The 22,144-nt window shown below is 42.8% G+C and overlaps 1 protein-coding gene across 1 annotated transcript in view; it reads right to left on the reverse strand.

Annotated features, from left to right (window-relative positions):
* Nucleotides 1–17,017: 17,017 nt before the first annotated feature.
* Nucleotides 17,018–22,144, reverse strand: part of TM9SF2 (transmembrane 9 superfamily member 2) — a 28,600-nt gene continuing 23,473 nt past the window's right edge. The window contains exon 17 of the mRNA XM_074562287.1: nt 17,018–18,207. Within this exon, the coding sequence (XP_074418388.1) occupies nt 18,140–18,207 (68 nt within the window). The 3' untranslated portion in view covers nt 17,018–18,139. The remainder of the gene's footprint in view (nt 18,208–22,144) is intronic.

The raw sequence follows: 22,144 nt of genomic DNA on the forward strand, positions 1-22,144 counted from the left end.
TCTAATACTTTAATGATCTCTTAACAGTATTATTAGCAACTAAAGCAGGTATTTTTTCATGAGAAAGGTAAAAGAAGCCATGTAAAATGGAAATACTGTAGAACTATTAATGACCCATCCTGATAAAAATAAATAATCTTTTATTTGAGCCTGTGTGGAGTCAGGGTAGAAAAAAGACCTGTGTTGCTGCCTGAAGCTGTTGCACATCAGTATCCTCTTGACACTCACGTACTTGGATTTTCAAGAGAGAAATGAGCATCGCGACAGCCAAGGAATGATGTGCCTTCCTGTTGGTATTGTGAACACAAAGGGATATCCTCCTCACCTTGTTGTGCAAAAATGGGAAAGAAATAACTGCCGGCACCAATCTCACTGAGATTTCTGTGCCTCTCTCCGAGGGGGACATTCATTTTTGCTGGCCAGCAGTGTTGAAGTGTTTCTGTGGTGAACATACTGCTTTGGGCCCGGTCTCCTATCTGGCCGAGTGTTTGTGGGGGTCTCTGAGCACCTCCACTGCTTCCTGGCTCCCCCTCGGTGAGAGCACTTGGTACCTGGTGGGACCCCTCTCCTACTGTGCCTCCTGTGACACCAAACAGCTCACGGCTTTCCCTCAAGATACATATTCTTATCTTGTACTTTCCAGCTCTAGCTTAACGACACAGAGAAATCGAAGGAGCATTGTCAGTCTTTTATCCAGACTCTGGCTGTTAGCAATGGGCAGTGTCTGGTCTCCCCTACAAACCATTTGTGTTTCCAGGCTTGCATAATGAAGGTGCTAAACCTCTGTTCCCCACCACCAGCACCCCAGGAAGCCCTTGCTGGCCTCCTGCTTGCCCCCTGCCCACGCAGACACCAGCCACGAGAGGCCTCTCACTCCTTCTGGCTCGGGCTGGCACCAGCCCTGCAAGCACAGAGCACACCCCTGCACCCCCAGCCCCTTCTGCAGGGTACACCAAGCCCCTTTTGCAGTGTGCAGCCCCTTGCGGTGCCAGCCATCCATCCCTGGGTCTCCTGCAAGAGCAGGGTTGGAGGATGTGCTCCCTTCCAGTCACTGCCACGTGGCCATCCCTGAGGCTGGTGGGACACTGAAGATCTCTTCGAGCACCTGCAACAGGAGCACACCTGCCAGCTGGTGTCCTGATTCTTGAAGAAGAACACTGCCTTCACCATCTTCGGTTTTATGTGGCCCTCTCATACCCAGCAGCAGCCAGGAGGCCAGCACCTCCACAGCACTGCCATGGATCATCTAGCCATCAAGAAACTGCCTTCAACCTCACAGCACAGTGACATCTCCTAAGGGACCTTGTTGGGACCTTGCTGGCTTTTCTGGAAGAGTTGTGGGGTTGACTTGGCCTAGGCAGTGGGTTAAGGAGATAATAGAAAAGGCGATAAAAAATATAAGTGGTTAAGCAAGGGCAAGGAAAGGAAGAGAAATTATTTTGAGCCAGAAGAAAGGTGGATGGGTGAGGAAGGAGTAGTGGGGTCACCAAGTGCTGAGGACAAGCAGTCAAAGGCTAATAGGGAGGCACACTTGTCCCATATATAGTGCAAGAACTTTTTCAGGATGCTCCATGAGTTCCTGATGGTGCAAGAGCAATGTCCTGTTGGCACATTTGTGTTAGGAGACCTCATGATGGTGCCGCTCATCCCTACCCTAGACCCTGGAATCCCCAGCAGGCACTGGAGCACAGCTTCTAGCTTAGTTTCCTTCAAAAGGTATCCAAATCCTGAACTTCACAGATACTTTGCGAACCAACCCAGGGCACAATAAATGTAGTGATGGATTTCACTTTGAAGCCACACTACTGCTTTGGACCTACTGTTAGTGTAGACACAGCCTGAGACAGCAAACACTTCCTTGGGTCTAGGCTGGACATCACACAAGGTGTGACATCTAAGTCCTTAAGTCCCATGTGAGACATCTGCACCAGGCATCAGATACGTCAGAGGTCTCAGACCCTTCTTGAGCCCCAGCATCTGTTCAAGATGCACCAGGAGCATCTCAGGTAGCACTGGACATCTACAGGCAGGCCACCGAATGGAGCCCATGGTACTGACAGCCTCCTTGCCTGAGACCTCGTATTTCTTACCCGTAGTCTGGAAAGCTGAGATGGACTCTGTGTTCCTGTTCCCATGCCAGGCAGGATGCCCATCCTCCACCGCTGCTGAGGCTGTGAGGTGCATGGTAGCACCTGGCTCCCTGGTGGAGCAGGTGCCAGGGCCATGTGTGCTCAGCCTGATGTTGCCTGGAGTTCCTGGCTGTCTCAGGTGCACCCACCTCCTGGGAGAACTGTCCTGTCCCACTGCTCCACACCAGAGGCAACAGTGTGCCCATGCGCAGGGATGCAGCTGGTCCCAGGGAGCTGCTGGGCTGCTGGGCCAAATTGGATCCTCCTGTAGGGGGAGGAGAGCCCAAGGAAGAGCCCTCACCAAAATGGTATTGATAAGATAGAGATAAGCCAGCAAACACTGAATAGCTTTCATGGGTGAAAAATGAATTTTCCACTGTCTGTTCGTTGCACCATTATGTTTAACTAAATTGCAGTGTAGGTCACAACCCAGCAGTGCATAGTGTTTTAATCCACCATAAATCCATCATCCAGAGCCTATGCATTAGGCGGGATGGAAAGTGGATTTTGGTGAAAATGGATTGAATAGCCCTGGTATATCGAGACAGGATCATTTTGTCAAGAAAAGCTCTCTCTGCTGAAGGGCCGGAAGCACCCCAGCTCCCCTTTCATAACCACCTCAAAAGCACAGCTTGTGCAGCCGCTTTCTCCCCCTGGGGAGGGCAGAGAGCCCCTGATACCACCATCCTATTGAACCAGGGGAAATCCACAGCTTTATGTGTGTGGATCCTTCCCAGGAAGCTCCTCAGGAAATGCAAAGACCCCTTGCCTGTCCCAATCTCCTTGCCAGAGATGCTGCTCAGAGGTTCCTTGTCCAAGTTCAGTTCTCTGCCTTTGAAATCAAACCTTTCCTTTCCCCAAGTGAGCTGTGGGTGAACATCACCAACAGGTGGAACAGGAAAGTCAAAAAAGGGAGAAAGATCTGGAAAAAAAGAAGGGCCAGGTAAAGGGCATAGAAACTACAAGAACAGGTTCAACCATAAATCAAAGAAAATACTCAATAAATGATATCAAGTACGGGAGGCGTGGTTTCAGACATCAGGAGAACATTACACTGAATACTTGTTGCCATCCAATTCAGACGCTGTTACATACTGGGCAGCTCTGGGAGAAGATTACTGAGAAGTGTCTGTGTTGGGTCACTGGTGTCGTGGTTTTGGTACCTCAAACCAGGACAACCGGAATTCAGGCAAGTCAAAATATTTCCATGCTGGGAAGCAGCACACACCCTATGTGCTCTATACACTAGTTAGGAGAAATTAGAAGGGGGAAAAAAAAGGGGAGACAACTGGGAGACAGAGTTTGTAAGAGGGTTTGAAGCAGAGAGATGTGCTTGCCAGTACTCCAGGAGGGAGCAGGTGATCGATCACAAAAAGTGGTGTGGTTTCAGTATTGTTTTTCTTCTTCACTCCTCGTACATCCCCAGGGTTCGTTTGGTGCTATACATTGAGCAGATGTTTTCATGGGACTGAAGCAGGGCTGTTTCCTGAATGTTAGCCGGTCACTTCATGATGAACGACACACGGGAATGGTTCAAGATGCTCTCCCCTACGTGTGTCACCTTGGGCTTGCTAACGTGGTGCGCACTGTGCTGCTGGGGAGGGGGAATCTCAGCCCTGTCCCCCAGAGCGGGGCCTGCCAGCGGTGCCGATGCTGCTCCCGGGGGATGCGGTGCTGTACATGCGCACTGACTCCAGCCTGACGGGGCTCATCCCACTAGACACCTTCCACACTCAAGGGGAGGGACTCCGAGCGATGACGACTCCTTCCTGAACTGCCTTCTGCAGGAGCGTGTCCCTTCCCTGACTACAGGCAAAGCTCGGGAAAAATAACCTTAAACATTCAGCGTGGATACCGGTGAAGGTGGGTGGGCGGGACAATTCCCTACCTTACATGGTGCTGGAGAGCCTCTGCTGCCAGCGCGCCGGTGATTTTATTTAACCAGACGCAGGCCATACTAGAGTTCAGAAGCAGGAATATAACAGACATGGAGCTATTTGGAGCAAATTTATAAAAAAAAAATTAATAAAATCCATCATTCTGGGTTTCCGACATGAAATACTGTCAAGCTGTAGGGGGGAAACGAGGATGCTGGGAGAAAAGTGTGATGCTTTCTTAATGCTGTTATTTTGACAGATTTGGAAACTCGAAACGTTCTGTATATCTTATAGCTGACTATTATGAACACTTGTTGGTATTTATATACTCTACGCTTTTACTTCAGAGTCCTCTCTCCTCGTACATTTGATAGTGTTTTCACCTTGATGGAGGTTCATTAAACTCGCTTTGCTGCAGGATGCTCTGAAAGCCAGCAGATAATCTGCAGGCTGCTGACACCGTAATACCGCGATGGTTGGCACGCCATTAAAATGGATCACAGAAATGTTCATCTATAGAACCTGAACTCAATACGTTGTGTCAGTATACAGTATAGATCCCTTAATCCATAGACTATTATTAACATAGTGGATTAAGGCATTGTTTGGGATCAGAGCATGCTGTATATGTAACAAAACAGTTTAGCTGAGATTAGTATTTATTGAAATTGATTGAAGGATTCATAGATGCTGATAATATCACAGTTGGTATTTGATCGCTAAATGACTGTTTTTTTGCCATACGAGTTCTTGTTAAGACCTGAGAATAAAACGTTCACTTTGTGTGAAAAGGTAAAAACTGAATAACTGACATAAATCTGTTGTTAATTAAAATATTTTAACTCCATACTAATATAAAATATTGTATATAGACAGTTTAAAGTGCACTGTATGAGAACGTGCATGAAAAGGACATTCGGACTTCCAATATAATGACTTCTCAATTTATATTTTTTTTTTAAAAAAGATTTCACAAGCTGTTATACGGATCAGCGTCAATTTAGTCTAACCCAGAGCAAACTGGAAGCCAGATGCATTTTTTCCATAGATTTTTTCTTCTGTTAACAGTCTTTCGGAATTTGTCAGAAGGGGAAGTTTTATTCAACCGTGCGGTAAAGTTGAACTGAGTAAGATAGTGGCAGTTTTACAGACTTATCTTTAATGCAGCAGAAGGTTGTCAACAAGCCTTTTCGGTGACATCTCCACATGAGCACGGCGAGCAGATGATTTGAGGATTACCAGGCTGCTGCCCAGGTCAGCTGGCATCTTCAAAATCTCTTCTGTAGAGGACCAAATCTGCAGCCAGAAGCTGTTTACTGGCTGGAAAGGGGGAGGGAAAGGGGGTTTGTTTAAAAGGCAGAGACCCTCGGGTTGGTTTGTTTGTGTGCCTGCCACAGCTTGCTGTCTTTAAAGCTCGCTCTGTGTACTGGAGAGCTGAACTCTGGTTGACACTTGTTTTCAAGCGAACTAGTAGGCAAAGTAAAATTTCAGTAGCGAAGTGCCAACATGAAAAGAAAAAAATTGTGTATAGACATTATGTGATATTTACTAAAAGGTTAAGTAGAGCAAAGCCATTTTTTTCCACTATGGAATGTGTTTGTACCAAATTTCAGTTATACTGCAAGTCATATTGAAATAATTGCTTCTAATCCCAGTTTTACATTTGCGGTTTGTTTTTTTTTTTAAATCCTGTTGCTGCTAGTCCAGCTCCCTGTTGTACTTTACAGAAGAGTTTGGATATTTCTGAATGGAGCTTCAGGTGCTTCCATATCAAGCAAGTTAAACTCCTTCTGCAAGCGTGACTGTGCAGGAGATTTCTCTTCCACGGACTATCCGTCAGCTGATGGTATCTGTTAGTTTTCAGGTCCGCTTCCTACCTCTGTACAGCCCCTGGACATACGATGCTGTGGTTTGTAAGAAGCTTATGAAACCCCACGCAGGAGGGCACAGCAAATGGAGTCGGCACAAGGCATCCACAGAGGCATCGCTTCAGGAGCAAGCGTGAGTTGCATGTAGGGAAGACTATTGTACTGGTAGGCAATGATGCTTGTGCCCAGGGTAGTGTGGTGGTGACCGGGAAACCTTCAGATTCTGAAAAGTGTCACCTGAATTGGTGTGAAAGAAAAGAAAGACCTTTGGCAGGCTTTCAGTGCAGCTCCAAAAGACCACTTGTGGCCAAAGTGAATCGGCACTGGGAAACCGGAGGGGAAAATCATAGAATCATAGAAGGGTTCAGGTTGGAAGGGACCTTAAAGATCATTTGTTCCACCCCCCTGCCATGGGCAGGGACCCCTCCCACTAGACCAGGCTGCTCAAAGCCCCATCCAGCCTGGCCCTGAACACTTCCAGGGATGGGGCATCCACAACTTCCCTGGGCAACTTGTTCCAGTGCCTCACCACCCTCACAGGGAGAAATTTCTTCCTAAATATCTAGAATAGAGCTGGTGAGATCTGATGAATCAATTTCCCTTCACAGCTCTCTGTGAGGCAACGTTTAAGGAGTGTCCATTTTTTTATCTAATCCTAAACTAAAGGTTTGTACAACTTAGCTTGTATTTCTCCTTAGTTAAAAAGTCTTTTATAACTTAGCCCTGTGGTACTAGCAATTAGGATTAGATTGCTGCTAGCTTCAGAAGTTATGCTCCACTATAATAATAAATGAAAGAAACACTTAAAAAGTCTTAGAGAAGTTAAATCTTGCCTACCTACCTACCACTTTAACAGACTTTCCATCATTTTTTAAATGTTTCTGAAGTCCCTATATAAAAGACCGTACGTAGTGCGTTATCATTTAATGCCAAAAAGGAAAAAAAAAAGTAGAAAAAGAAAACCAGAAAACAGAGCTTTCACTGATTTCCAGTAAGATTGTCTCAACCAGTAAATTTGTTGAGATCAAAAGGTAAGAATATGTGTTCTAAATACAGTGCATACTCTGAATGTTTTATTCTGTTTATAGTCTCTGAAACATCGAGATGCTACTGCTTTCTGTCATGTCAGAAAGCAGCGTATCTCAAAATAAAAGTTTTCAAAAGACCCTTAAACATCCAAAGGCTACTGTCTCACAGCGTTTCAATGAGGTCATTTTCTCATTTTTATAAAGAGAACAAAAGGATTTGGCAACGGTGATAAGATTTCCTGAATGCTTTTGATGTGAGAAACATCAAGTGCGATGATTTTGCTTTCCTCAAGTAACCCGGGTACCTGTGCATCCCAGCAAGACACAGAGACTTCTCATCAGATGAATAGCGGGACATAATGCTGTTATACCCCTGGCCTCAAGCACAGACCGTGACCGCTGGCAGCAGAACCCCCTCAGACTCCACGCAGGTGGTGAAGTGGGCTCTGGCCCCTGGGAAAACCTGCAATCCCCTGCAAATGAACAGGAGTCCTTTGTGTGCCATGTTCTGTCTTGGCTAGGATTTTAAAGACTAAATCTTCGTTTCCTCTCTTTGCGTAAATTAGAATTTGGGGGGGTTTTTTGTGTTTGTATCATTGGGCCGGAGAGGTAAAAAAAGCCAGGCGGCCCCCTCACTGACTCATCTCTGCTCAGGGCCGCAGCAGAATGGAGCCAGGAGCTGGCTGAAGACCCCCGCGTGGACAAGGCAGAGGTAAACGCAGTGCCGGTCCCAGATCCCAAACTGAAGGATCTGCTGACTTTGTCATCCCTGTTGGTCACACCCAACAGGCACACACAGCCCCCCCATCTCAGTAGCCTCAGAGTGACCGATGTCCCAGGAGTATGGTGGAGAGACACTTTCCATTTAACCTTCAGGTTTATGACTGACGTGGCATGAAAAGTAGTGGTTGTCACAGTGATTTTAATGACATGTAAACATTTTCAGCCATCAACTAGACCAGAATCATCAGTTGTTTCACAGAGATGGCCAAAGGGCTATCGCATGGCAGGGAATTTGTTCTCCAACAATTTGGGCTAGTTTTGGATCAGCCAAGGACTGAAAAACTGCCCACCTGAGAGCCCAGCAGTGGAGAGAGACCTACAACTTAAATGCAAGTAGAGGAATGCTAGCAGAGGCAGAAACGTGCCAGCTAGCCACCTCCCGTATCTCACATCTTCTTTACAGGGAAAGAGAGACTTGTGCTTTAAGTAAAGCAACATCAAGACTTGGTTTCAGGTGGATTTGCATCAGCTGTGGTTAGAAATGACCTCCTGCTACCTGCAGGACCTCCTGAACTGCCCGTGACTTGAGAGAAAGGATCATAACAATTGCTTCCAAAGGTCTTTAGTTGAAATCAGCTGGTTTAAGTAGAAGATCTTGGCTAACCTTCCGTGTTTTAACTGAAGTGAGTTCAGGGTGGTCTCACGAACATTTCAGCCTGCAGATCTAGGAGGAATATGTGTCTCTGACATACCACCTTTGGGAGTGAAACCCCCAGCCTGCCCTCACAGGACACAGCCACAACTGGAAGAGGACCCAGATTTCAGACTCCAGGTAAAGCAACATTGGTTTTACCAATTTAACAAATGGTTAAATAGTCTCAAAGACAGAATATTTACCAATATACCTACTGGACTAAAAAAGTGGATTGTCAGACCTGTACTACTCCCTGTGCCAACAATCCAACTGACTATGAAGGAAACTTGGCTAACGAAGTATATCACACTCACAGAATAAGCCCATGGCCCAGTTATGCTTGACAAAAATACTTTTGACAAGGAGGTGTAACTCATTGTTTAGGATCACTGAAATATATGTTATAAGTGTTATTCTTTGGCACTCACCCCAGAGGAGTAGCCGTGCTGCTTATCCACCTGCTGCTGGAGGCACAGAGAATGCGCCGTAGATACAGAAGGGCTGAACATAAGACGTGACAAATTTTGTCATGTTTTTGAATATGTTTGTATCACACAGGAATTCCCTATGTATATGTCACATTAGCCGGGTGTTTCCTATTTATATTTTTAGTTTCACTTTCCTAATTTCAATCCATTCAAAATAACTCTGTCTCAGACCTTGTTTTTCCCCTCGAAAACCCACTGCCATATGGAGCAAACATTAAAATTATTGGATCCAAAGTAAAAACAAAAGCAGCTTAGTGTTAGCGCAAGAGGCTTAAATCGAGACAATTAAACCTAAGTTAAACTGAAAGTAAAAATTACGAATCATTTTGGCCAGTAGATGTGTACCATATACCCCACAGAAAGCCATTATCTATAGTGGAAGCACGGGGTCTTCGAAAAAAGATCGGCATCTTCAGAAATACTCAAATAAACTTCCAAGAGAAAGCTGTGTGCTAAACGTATAAGAAAAATGTCTAGCCGGAGTATTTTTGAGAAGAGACTGCCTTCCAGAGTTTCACCAGGGGAACGCGCACTGCTACCCAACCGAGTGCTTTTCTTTGACTACCATTTTGTGAAGAAGGTCATGGGGTGTTTTCAGGAGGGATGGGACCCAGGATAATCCTTCTGGGGCCCAGCTTTCCTCTGCTGTCTGTTATTTTAACGCTGTGATTTATACTTGGTGCTGCTGTGAGTGACAGCTACTAGGACAGCCACCTCTGTATCTCCCAGATAACGATGGCCGGCCTGATTAACCATCGTGGCGCTGGGTTATTTAGAAGTAGCCTTTAGTTGCTCAGTTTTTAACAGAACAGTTGAAAGTGAGACTGCTACACTTGGTGACCGTAGTATGGCACAGGAAGTTGGGGGAGACACAGCCAGGACAGCTGACCCCAACTGACCAAAGGGCTATTCCATACCATACGACATCATGCTCAGTATATAAAGCTGGGGGAAGGAGGACGAAAGTGAAGGAAATTTGGGGTTATGGCATTTGTCTTCCCTGCTTTCCTGGAGATGGCTGAACACCTGCTGCCGCTGGGAAGCAGTGAATGAACTCCTTGTTTTGCTTTGCTTGCGTGCACAACTTTTGCTCTACCTACTAAACTGTCTTTATCTCAACCCACAAATTTTTCCTCACTTTCACAATTCTGATTCTCTCCCCCATCCCAGCTGGGGGGCAGTGAGTGAGTGCCTGCGTGGTCCTAGTTGCTGGCTGGGGTTAAACCATGACGCGGGAGCAGCAAAGCGCGGGAAACCCTCTCCACGCTGTGGGAGTGGGATGCTTGCTGCCGTTGCCCCCACGGAGGGGCTGAGAGAGAGAGAAGGCAAAACAGGTCCTGAAAGTCTGAAACATCGTCAGATCGCAGCCTCCCAGAAGAGCGGAGCTTGGAGGGACTGAGGGGATGATCTCGGGCTCCTTACTGTCTTCAAGGATCTGTAACTCAGGGTGGCAACAGAGCTGCGTGAGGGGTGCCTGTGAGTGCAGGGTCAGCACTGCACAGTCGTCTTGCCCAAGTTGGGTTATGACAGTACTTTTCTTCTTATACTGTCCTATGTTTTTGATCCCATTAGCAATACCAAACTACTTTAACATCAGCTTCTGCTTCGCAACTTTCCAGAAACACGTAATTCCTTGATATTCCCAATAAATTTACCAAAACCCAACATTCAAATAAATCCTTTCCACCAGTAAAATTATTTTAGTGCAATTTAAGCTTTGCATTAATTTAATGCAATTTAAGCTTTGCATCATGTTAAGTTTTGAAATTATCCCAGTTCCTTCTCCCTTTCATTCCAGCCAAATCAGATTTTCCTTTGGAGCTTAACTGCAGTAGAGGTCTTTTGTTGACTCCTGTAAAGTTTCCGAGAGTGTATTTATTTGTTCTTCCTTTTGGTGTGTCTGGCCCTGACTTTGATGGATTTCTGCTATATACCGCAGTATATACAAACTAGTAGCATTGCAGCTTTCTCCATATTTACTCAGGCCATGAGATTCAACATTGATTCAAAGTGCGAGAGGGAGTCTTTGCTGTCGTCTACTTGCAGCCCTAGAACTCTTAACACTTTCCATGCCATTTCTGTTTCGTATTTATCCCTTTTTTCTTAGGCAGTATTTTCACTGAGGACTCCAAGTCCTGCACAGAGATGGCCCATCTGACCATCTCTGTCTGTAGGGGCTCTGATGTGAATTTGTCCATTTGGACATTGTGCACTGGGACTCCTCTTACAGCACACAGAAGTGTCTTTCTGCATCAAATTACAGGGCAGATGGCTTGCTCAGGTTATTTTACCAGCAATCTGAAGTGTCAGGGATGAGTGGGACAGGAGGCGGTGTCCTGTCCAACAGAACACTGAGATTGCAAGTTCTGTCCCATTCTGTGCATCAAAGGTCTTCACAAACCTCTGTCGGTAAAGCTGTTTAAAAAGAGAGAAAGATAGACATATTAACCCTAAAATAATCCACTGGTCAAGAAAATCTCTGGGGATTTAGAGTCACATTCCTAATCTGCCTAAATTTGTCTGCCTGTCTTGCCCTCTTCAGAAATTCTGTTCTGGATCTGAGATGTCTCTTCCAGCAAAAACCCCCACTTGAAACTGGTAACAGACTGACAGAAAAGAATGGGGTTTAATAAACTAGCATTTTACTGGTGCATTAATCAATTCTCTGGGCTTTGCCCCCCTGGGTCTGGATACTGTCCTTCTCAAAAAGGAAGGAAGCTTCTTTCTTTCCCTCTGCAATTTTTGTCCGGTGTTACTACGGTCACCCTGCTTTCTGGGACAAACAGTAAATTTAAGGCCACCCGCTGCTTCCCTTTGCCTTACCCTCCACCTGCCTTGGGGCTGCACGGATCCAACATTATGCAGCAGAGGAACACGCGTAATGGTGTCATTTAGCTCTCTGGTGCTGTCACTACAGCCTGGAGACAGCAGGACATGGGCGACAGAACAAAACATCCATTTCTTCTCGGCTGTCTCGCTGCAGTGGGCAGAGACGAGCAGTTTCCAGGGGAAGAGTGGTTGGGACTCCTTGGGAGAACCTGCAGAATGAAGCAGAAACCAGGACTGACCTCCGTTGGCTCGTTTTTGTAGCTCCTAAGCAAGGCTGGAGAAGCAGTGTCACAATCCTACTGCTTCTGTATCCTTGGGCCACGAAGGGAGAGAATGGGCTTCCTTGCCAGCCCACCGACTTCCTCAGTATGTCCCAGAGCCAGAGCCACTCATTCCTGGCGCACCCAACAGGTGGGAGCAGAACACAGCCCACCTGGCTTCACCATCCTCCAGCAAATGAGAAGCTGGTCTTCCGCCATGCTGAGGAGAAACAGAGGCTGGATGGTGTAGGTGCATGTGTCAGCCCTCCTGGGAGGCCACCATGTGCGCTGCTCCTTCCTCACACAGTCACACCCCAGTCAGTTTATTCTATGATTTTACATACCTCAACTGAATAGGTAATTGTGGGCAAATCGAAAGAGAGTCAGGGAAAGGTGAGAAAAATATCAGGAAGAATGTTTTTCTCTACTTTAACCATTTCCCCAAAATAGAGAAGAAAATTAAAAATAAGTCTACTGTCTTCTTGACTTGATATGATCAAAGAAAAACAAAAAAAAACTCCCCCAAAACAAACAAACAAACAAAAAACCCAAACAAGCCAAAGTAAACCTCGCACCAGCAGTAGCAAAACAAGGGCCATGCTGAACTGTTCAAAAATAAAGACTCAACACTATTCAAAGTATGAATCCGGGATACGGCCTTTGGCCCGTCTCACTCCGCAGGCTGGCCAGGATTTCAGGATGCTGTGTGGGGCCCCCTCTGCAGCACCCTTTTTTTAGTGAGCCCAGAAAAATTGTTTGAAGGTATCAGAGTGGGTACCTGAGTGAGAAGAGGAACCCGTATATTTGAAATACAGTTCATTTTTGAAGGACCCTTGCTAGCTACGTGCCCCTGCTAGATGCAGGAGACACATTTTTAACATTTAGCATCTTCACAGATAAATTATTTGTATGATAGCTGTTCTTCACTTTGATTTCTGGCTGCCTGCTTCCAGAAGCTTTGAAATTAGCATACATATTTAAAGATATAATGTTAAGGATACCTCCCCCCCACCCCTGCCAAGTAACCTGCTTTGGTAAGTCCTCCTATCATACCCTTAACTCTGCTCCTGCACTTTCTAAGTTTATACGTGCTGTGGCCAGCAGGTGATGCTAAAATACCTCTGAGGGCAGGAAGAATTCACACTGCGTCTTCTTTGACAGTGCCGGAACCCTGCGAAGCAGCCGGAAAGCGCCATCACCCGAATGCGACAGGTTTCATTTGTGATCTCCCGGTTGTATCTGATTTACAAGCAGTTAACTACTCTCATCTCATCAGCAGTGAGTTCCAGATGTTTCAAATAAGAAGAAAGAAAATGCATGGCGGCAGCTATACAGTAATCAACTGATAAATTAAGCCTCTTGGTAGCCCCTGAGGATTTATGCTTTAGTCTGAAGTGCCATACACCTGTGTACGCACATGTACCCAAAGTCAATATATAAGGTAATAGGAGAAATATTTCAGGAGTCAGGTTTATGGAGACAGTTAATAGCGATCTACTTATTTATGTGCCTGGCATACGGAGAAACAGCGGGATACTAAGAATGAAAAATTAAATTAGGGGTGAGTTGTAGGAAACAGATATCTGGGAGAAGGCTAGAACATCTCTGCATGAGTAATCTCCTTTCCCGTAAGAAAATACTTAGTTGTGATGAGCTCCAAGAGCAAGAGTTAGGAGCATTATCAGAAGAGAGAGGAGCTTTTGGAGGAAGAGAAACTGAAAGGAAAAAAGGGATGAAACGCGGAGATGAAACTGCTCTTTGCAGAATATACATCATTCTCTAAATGATGATTAGTAATTAATCCAAGGCAACAATCAGGGATTTGAGAGAGAACTAACCCGGATGAACAGATAATTTCAGAAGCAGTAACTTTCATGAAATATTATGAAGAAGAGATGCAGCTGCCCCCAGAAATGAAGCTGTTGCCCAAACTGGTAAGGCACAGAAAGAGGCCAGCACGTACCTTCATGGCATGAAGTCACGGTCACGTGCATCCCACACCAGCTAAAGCTTATCAAAGTTCTAGCTCATACAATTTGACATTTGGGGCAGCTGGAGCAGAAAAACCTATATCTAACACTGCAGTAACATTAAATCATAACAACAATGGACAATATTTATCAACTATTAAATACAAAACCTTCTACCAGCTGTTAAGGATTTACCATACTTTCATGCGACTTGTTCCTTACCTGTAAAAGTCAAGATCTCCATCAGCTGATTAACAATAATTCACCAAGCGACCTCGGTTTTTATTTATTGTGCGCTGCTAATGTGGTGAGGATTGGCTGCAGCAGCAACCCCTCCCCAGCAATCCCGCAAAGCTTTGCGGAAATACTTGTCCACAATTTCATACTGCCCTGACCGAAGTCAGACACACCAAACCCCCACCATTCTCTTTCAAGGTCTCCCACTCCTCCCCTGCCTTGCCTGAAGTACAGATGTTGTCCAGCCTACTTTTCCTCATTTAGAGATTGGTATTTTTGCTTTTCCAGTATTAGTAAAATGATGTTTCTCATCCACAACATTTCACATTTTTTCTTTGTACGTCGCTTCAAACAGGACTTGATTTGTGTTTCCTGTCCCTTCAAACTGGTTGTTCAGATCAGTATAACTGTGAGCCCCTCAAACGCCTGCCTGAATTCCATCCTGTTCCGCCCTCTCGTCCTCACTTCTCTTCTAAAGTTATTTTTCCTGAAGAAAATACAGGCACCACCCATAACAGGACTAAAGTACCCACTTCAAGCATTTTTCAAGTAATCAGAAACTCCAGTAACCTTCCTTCCACCTCAGTACCCAATAACCAGACATCTCGCCTACCTCTTCTCCCCGCCCTGCACGGGCCAGGCTTTCTCCTCCATCCACAAATACTGATGGACCTGTGTGCGATACCGTCACTCTGACTGTCCCAAACCCCAAAGGGACAGTCGGTGGCATTACAGAAACATGGAGATAGACTTACAGGTTCCACAAGGCTGCCTACACCTTTCTGCTTGGTGCAACATCTGCATCACACCTGTAAGCACACACACATTCCGGGTAGCTGAGTTTTCAAATACAAAAGGATCGCCAGGTAAGGTAATCACTGCTCTTTGCTCTCATGGGAAAGACAGAGGAAAAACGTAAGGAAACCTGTTCTCAAGCAATCCTAGGGCAAAACTGCAAAAAGGGAGAAAGGTAAGGGGCAAGCAGGAGACTGCACTAATGACCTCAGCCTTCCACAGACATCCCTCACTGCCTTTTACCTGAAAATGGCACAAAGCCTATGAAGACATTGTCCATGGCTACCTCACAGCCAACTAATATTTGTGATACGGTTGCAAGACTCCAGCAAAGCAGCTGAGGGCACACGTGATCTGTAGGACGGCAAAAAAAAAATAATCTAAGAACTCTTAGGGCTGTTCAAACACAGCTAAGCATTTCAGAATTTAAGAAGTGAAGCTACCAGGCTAAAGATGGACCAGGCAGCTTGCCAGGAGATACTTACTTGCTGTAAAGCTGATTTTTCATTTTTTCTTTCTTAGAGAAAAACAAATCAAACCATTAACTCCCATATCATGTTTTCAAAACCCGACTTGGACTGAGGATTACTTTCAGACTAAATTTGGCAACGATGGTCACTTTTTTCAGACTCTGAAGAACCAGTTTTTAAATTATTTAGCAGCCACCAAAAAGCTGACACTAGTCTGAAGTATTATATTTTGTCTAAATTTGCTTTGTCTTCATGCAGCTCAGCAATTTATTCCTACCTCTTAACCTTCCTATTAATTTACATTTTCTCAGGTATCTGTGCGATTAATGCATTTTAAGAAAATGTCTCATAGTATAGAAGGATTTTGGAAGGGGCCAGTATTTTTGTCAGCTTAGACAAAACCCCAGGCCTCACAAGAGATCAGAAGAACAGATACAGTACACAGTAGAACATCTGGATGCCCTAACACACACCAGAAGCTTAAATGCAACTTAAACTTTTAAAATTATCTGACGTAATAATGGGTTTCAAGGGAAGGGACAACTTTAGAATAGCTCTTCTGTCAAATCTGTGATGTATTAAACTTTCCGGATTGTCTCAAGTACTGCACACTGAAACCAAACTATTTCAAATTCCAAAACAGCTGCAATTATTACAAGGCAAGGCTGCTTGAAAACTTGTGTATGCAGTAGGCTTGCATTCCACGAGATAATGACACACTGCACAAACTGCCTTTAAAGGTAAAAATAAGATACTTGAGAAGCTGCCATGGCTTCTCAACTAACCTGTAGGAAAAAAAAAAAAAAGAAAGATACCCATCACTTTCAAACCCATATACATACCACGGTGGCTACATCTCACTTCTATTAATCTGATTTTTAAACAGCAGTTGTAAATACATCACAAAAAAAAGAGCTGTTATCATATCACTACACTGAAATTCTTGAGCAGCTATTATATTCATATTTCAGTAACAGACAACTGATTTGTGTTTCTCAAACTAAGCATTCCCATTTGCGTAATAACTACTGATGATTTTGTGCAGTGACTATACATACAGTAGGTGATCACAAACCCAGGGATATTAAGAATATTCAATTTTATACTTTTTAAAACTTAAATCAAGAGCCACACTGCAATTCACTGCATTAGTGAAGAACAAATGCTTACCACACTCACCCTTTTCCTGTTTTGAACGTCAAACATGGAAGATTTATCTGAAATCAGCATTTCCTAGTGACTACACGTGGGGAGGGGCACGAGAACAAACCTGTCTGCAACATCGGAACTGAGCTGTGGCTGGGGACAGGCAGAGCACCAGAGGCCTGTGGTTCATCTGGGCGGGGTTGTGGGGCACAGCAACTGAGGAAATGTCACCTGAAACCTTTTAACATTCCAACTTTTAGGAGCTTAATAATGACAACTTACCATAACTAAAGATATTTTTCTTGGGTTCAATATTCGAGCATCATTAGGTTAAGGTCCTTTAGAAAAGTAAACCGGTAAGAATGAAAATACCCCAACCTTATGAATGGCAATTGGTACATGAAGTTTAATTTTAAACAAAATTTATCAGGCTTGCGAAAACATGCCAAAAGCCAAATTTTGTTACGAGTGTAAAATTACCGAACAAGATATGAACAAAATACTCCATTTTCAAAAAAAGCAAATATAGGTTTAATGCTAGTCATCCAAAAATCGACATTAGTCTCTTAATATAAGGCAAAAATAGTAATTTTCTTTCATTTTTTTAACCTACATTAAGTACAATCAGCAATAGTTGCCATATAGAATATGCATCATCGAGATCTTTTAAGAGCAAGATCAGCAGAGAACGCCGACTCATGCATTATAAGATCTTCTCAACATACTGACAATTCCATAGCCATCTCTGAAAACGTATCTGGGTTAAGGACTGGATTAATGCTGCAGAGTGGTTTTGCTAAATGTGTGTATAATTTAATTCTCATGCGCCACAATCACATTTCCGTGTTATAGCCATGTAGCACAAATAACAATTCTTGCAGATCTAAGGGTGTGTCAATAGACACTAAACCATAGAAAATGCCATAAAATACTCTATGCAAACTTTAAGCATCCATCTTCAATATAATCGTATTTACAAATTTTTATGAACTTATAGTATGTAATGAGCCACTGAAGACATTTTTACAATATTTATTAGATTATGAATTTATAAATTCAAGGACTCAGAGGCACATAGTTTAAAAGGCCAAGAACACCGAAACTAATGAAGTCACAGAAATCAGAATATTTGTGGATGTAACACCAGTAAAAAATAAAAATCACATCCAAACTAAAAGCAACACTTCTCAAGAGTCATCCTTCAAAGTCAGCATAATAAAAAGTTCTCATTTCCCTCAAAGAAAAATAATTCATCCCACCTACCAAGCTAGAAAAACCTATTTACAGCTGTACTTTTATCAGAAGTATCATTAAGTTGAGCAATACAGCCACTTCTATTCTGCCATTAGAATTTAACATTTCTTTTAAAGTATAGTTGTATTTACAAATGCATAAATATTGTAACTCTGATCTTTATTAAGATCTGAATGAAAACAGGCTGTTAAGTCACAATACAAACGTGTTAGTGGAAAAAGTGTTTGGGGCAGCTGCATATTCAGTATCATTCTCAAAGAACAGGAAGCCAATACTTCTGACAAAGCTCAAGTTCATCAACTAGACCAGGTCTTTAAGTAACATTAATGAAGATTAAACCTCTTCTGTGTTAATTCTTTACATTGGTTTCTTCAGTCAACTTTCACCACGCTGTATATTTTGGTTACAAACCAAAAGCATGCAAAGAATCCAATTGTCCCTAAAAAAAAAAAAGAAAAAAGAAAATAAAAAAAGAAATTACACATTAGGAAAACTGACCCAGGAGACATCAATTTCTACCTTTAGCTCATAAATCAGCGGATTGCATATATGTATGTCCTACCTTTAGTCTTCAGTACATCCATCAGATCAGGTAATGGAAAGTTACAGACAGTACCTGTTTTTTTCAGGCATCAACTACTATCTAAGTATCTCATTATTTTCACAATCACAGAGCTGATCACACGGAAGACGCTAGTTTTAAGACATTTCTATGTTATTTCTCTTCCTACATATTTGTACTTTGTTGTTTCATTATTCCACAGTCCAGTTCCTTCATATCACTCCATTTCACCCTGCTTCAGTGACTAGTCACACACACTTTACCTGATCTGCTCAGCTGGTCAGAATATTGTTATTATATTTAATAAACCAATTAGAATGACAGCATCAAAAGGAGTTTGCATGTCTTAGTTACACTTTAAGGTCTTTAGAGCACTACCTTTATTTCTGTGTAAAGCAAGTTAATACAAATTTCAAACCACAGTGTAGTTACTATGCAACTTGTACTCTTATGGAAAAGATGTTACATACCTTTAAAAACAAACACTTCTGAAACATGTAAGGAGTCAAAAGATAAAAGCAAACTTGAACTGAAATTTAAGGACAAAGACTGTTTCTCCCTGATAACTTATAATCCTTTTAGCTGAAGAAAAATAGCTGCATCCCTTGTTCGTGAAACTCCAACAGAAGTTTTTAACAAAAATATTTCTTCGAATGCAAAGGAGTTAATATAGTTGGGCTTTGTTAATCTAACTGGATTACTTCAAAATGCAGCCTCAGTCAGAATGGATTTAACTGCAGCTCAGAACACCTGTTACAGGAACCTTCATTTCCCACAAAAACTAGGACAGAAAAAGAGCCCTGAAAATTATCTGATTTTTGCCTGAGTACCTCTTCTGAAATCATAGCCTTAACTTGTGCAAGAGCCAAGTAAGCTCTTTAAAGGAAAAAAAAAATCACCTTTATTTTAGATCTGATAAGAGGCACAACAGAAGTTGTGCGCTAACTCATTCACTACACAAGCTTGGAAGGAACCATGAATGGTACTACAGTATTTTTTTTTTCCCCCTTCACGCTTGCTAAGCTACTGATGTTTAACTGACTCATTTACTATGATACGTAGCTGTGGTCCCAGCTGTGAATCAAAGATTTGTCATGTAGCTCCCGGTACTTTGCCTGCTGAGTCTGATCAATGACCTGGAATGCAGTATGGATGCAAGTGCCTGAAGCATGTGTTACACTGACATAGCAGCAGGGCACCGTCAAAACCCTTCCTGATACTGACGATTTTTAACAGATGAGTAAGCAGCAGCAGAATAGTTTTGATACAACAATTATGATTTTCTCTTTTTAGCTTTTTTATCATCCTGACACAGGAGTCAGTTGCCTTTAAGAGCAGTCTTTGTTAAATTGCTACTATGCTTTTTCAGTTTAGAAGCTGGAGAACTGCCTGTCCTTTACCCCGCCTCTAACTTTTTCTGTAAAACCTTATCTTGAATCACTTCAGTAAATCTCAGAGAACTGATCATATCTGTCTTTGAATGCATATCAACCTAAACGGACAAAATTACTCTTAAATCTTAAGAAATAGGACTACTCCCTCAAATTAAAGGGTAATTTGCACCTAATCTTGTGGGAAATAAATAAAAAAAAATCGTTAAGCAGACGATGTTTTAAAGTTCTAACCATTTGGTTAACTTCACATGTATTCTTCCCTGATTTCAATATAGAAACTGAGAATTTAAAAAAAACTAAAGCATGCAAACTCTGAAAGCTTAGTTCAAGTTGCACAGCATAACTCACATCTCCACTGTCCCAATTACATAGAAATGACTAACACAGAAAGCACCTGAAGGGGTCTGAGAGTAAAATGCCTCTTCTTTGCATGCTTGTGAACCCACCCTGAAAAGGACTCCCCAGGCTTGCTGGCAGGCGCCGCACAGCCAACTGGTCAGTTGAAAGTGAACGTGTGAGCAAAGGAAAAGGCAGATGCCCTGGACACGTCCTAATGCCTCTAGATGATGTCATGTGACATGACTGACTTGAAAGAATAAGGGCAAAAGATGTAAGTCTTCGCTAAGCTAAGACTCAGCATAGAAAATTTAGCGTAAATCCCCTTTATCTTGAACCTGCACACTCCAGAATTACTGTGGACAATCCAAAGTAAACAGACTGAACAAAGGAGACAGGGTAAACTCAATTCTGGTTTGGGCCCAAACTGTTTACTGTTAAAGGCAGACATGCTGAATATCTGTTGGAAAAGCTAGTGAAACTAAATTAATTGACCTTACACTTATGTAAGGCTTAGTTATTTTTTTCATGCTACTTTTTGCACCCCAGTTAAAATTGATCTGCAAACAGCAGTACGCATTCATTTCTAGTTGAACAACCATGCACTCCTAAATTCTTCAGTTCAATGAGACTATTAGTAAACCCAGATCAGAGGTTAAGAGAAAGGCAGGATGAGAAATAAGACAGAGGGAGAAAGGGAGGCAGAATCTCTGATCTACACATTCAGAATGACTTGCTGACCAGTACACAAAATATGAACAGATGTAGAGATGATATGCAAGTTACAAGATATCCTCAAGCAATGACAAAACACGTTAGACTGACTTAAAAAGGATGAAAGATAAAACTAACCACTTTTGGAACACAGCTTGATCACTTTTCAAAGAGATTATATAATGTACTTAAGTGCCATTCCCTCCTTCTAACAGGCAATGACCCAAGAAACTCCTTGCAGGCTCCTGCTCCTGTTCATCATCATCTGCATTCAGTCGTGGTGCAGAAACAGCTTCAGTATCTCCTAAGCTGCAGTGGTAACATCTTTGAAACTAATATTTGGTTACACTTAAAATTAACACCATTTTCAAATGTCATTCCTTTTCCCACTGGATCTTTTTTGTTCTCCTATGTCAAGTGGAAACGAAAATTCTACTTACAGGGAGATCTGTATTAAAAGCTCCAATGACAAGCCACTTGTGTTCCAGGAGGCCTCAAAATACAGCTTCTACAGCTGTATACGTAAATACGTATCAAAGCCTTTGGAATCATTAAACTTCATCATAAACATGGACCTTGAAATTATTTAAAGCATTGATCAGTTCGAAATAGTTTCAAAAACATTACTCTGTGGGGTAAAGTCCACAAAGACAGATTACATTCTGCTGGAACAGAATTTAGTATTTTTAAGATTTTTGAGGAGCTGGCAATTGCTTCCCTCTTGCACAAGGGTTTGAAAGGAGACCTTGCATTTTCACCAGCATTCTTCCACTCTAAACAAGGGATATGTGTTTCTGACTGAAGATTCCTTCTTAATACTGAAGATGACAAAAGGAAGATTTTTTTGACCTCATCTCACTTATTCAAGAGGAAATTGAAATGCAGCACCTTTGAAAGGAAGCACCTTTTCCAAAAGCTCACAATAAAGATGACAAGGTTCTGACAAGACTGCATCAAAAAGTGGTTAAGAAATTCTGCCTGCTTCCCATGCCACTTCAGTGCAATTGGGAAAGAAGGTAAAGAAATTCTGGAAAAGAACAAATGAAGGAAAAAAAAAAGTATTCTCTGTCAACTTTTACTCCTCTCTCTTCCTTCTTCCTATTCTAAAGCTGCAATTTTTTCCTTCATTAACACTGTAACTTTATGCTTGATTGTGTGTGATTTGAAGTGCGTTTCTCCAAAGACAACTAATTTAAAAATTGAGTTTGTCACATGACTAAATTAGGAATGAAATCTGGAGAAGTATTTATCATGTTTTAAGGTGTCATACTTGATGTTATAGGCCACACCTCTAATTAGCATTAGCTTTGCCTCATCCTCACTTAATCTGTTTCACTAAAATTTGTGATCACAGAGACTTGCAAACATTA

Source organism: Larus michahellis, chromosome 1 (assembly GCF_964199755.1).
Source record: "Larus michahellis chromosome 1, bLarMic1.1, whole genome shotgun sequence".
NCBI lineage: Eukaryota > Metazoa > Chordata > Aves > Charadriiformes > Laridae > Larus > Larus michahellis.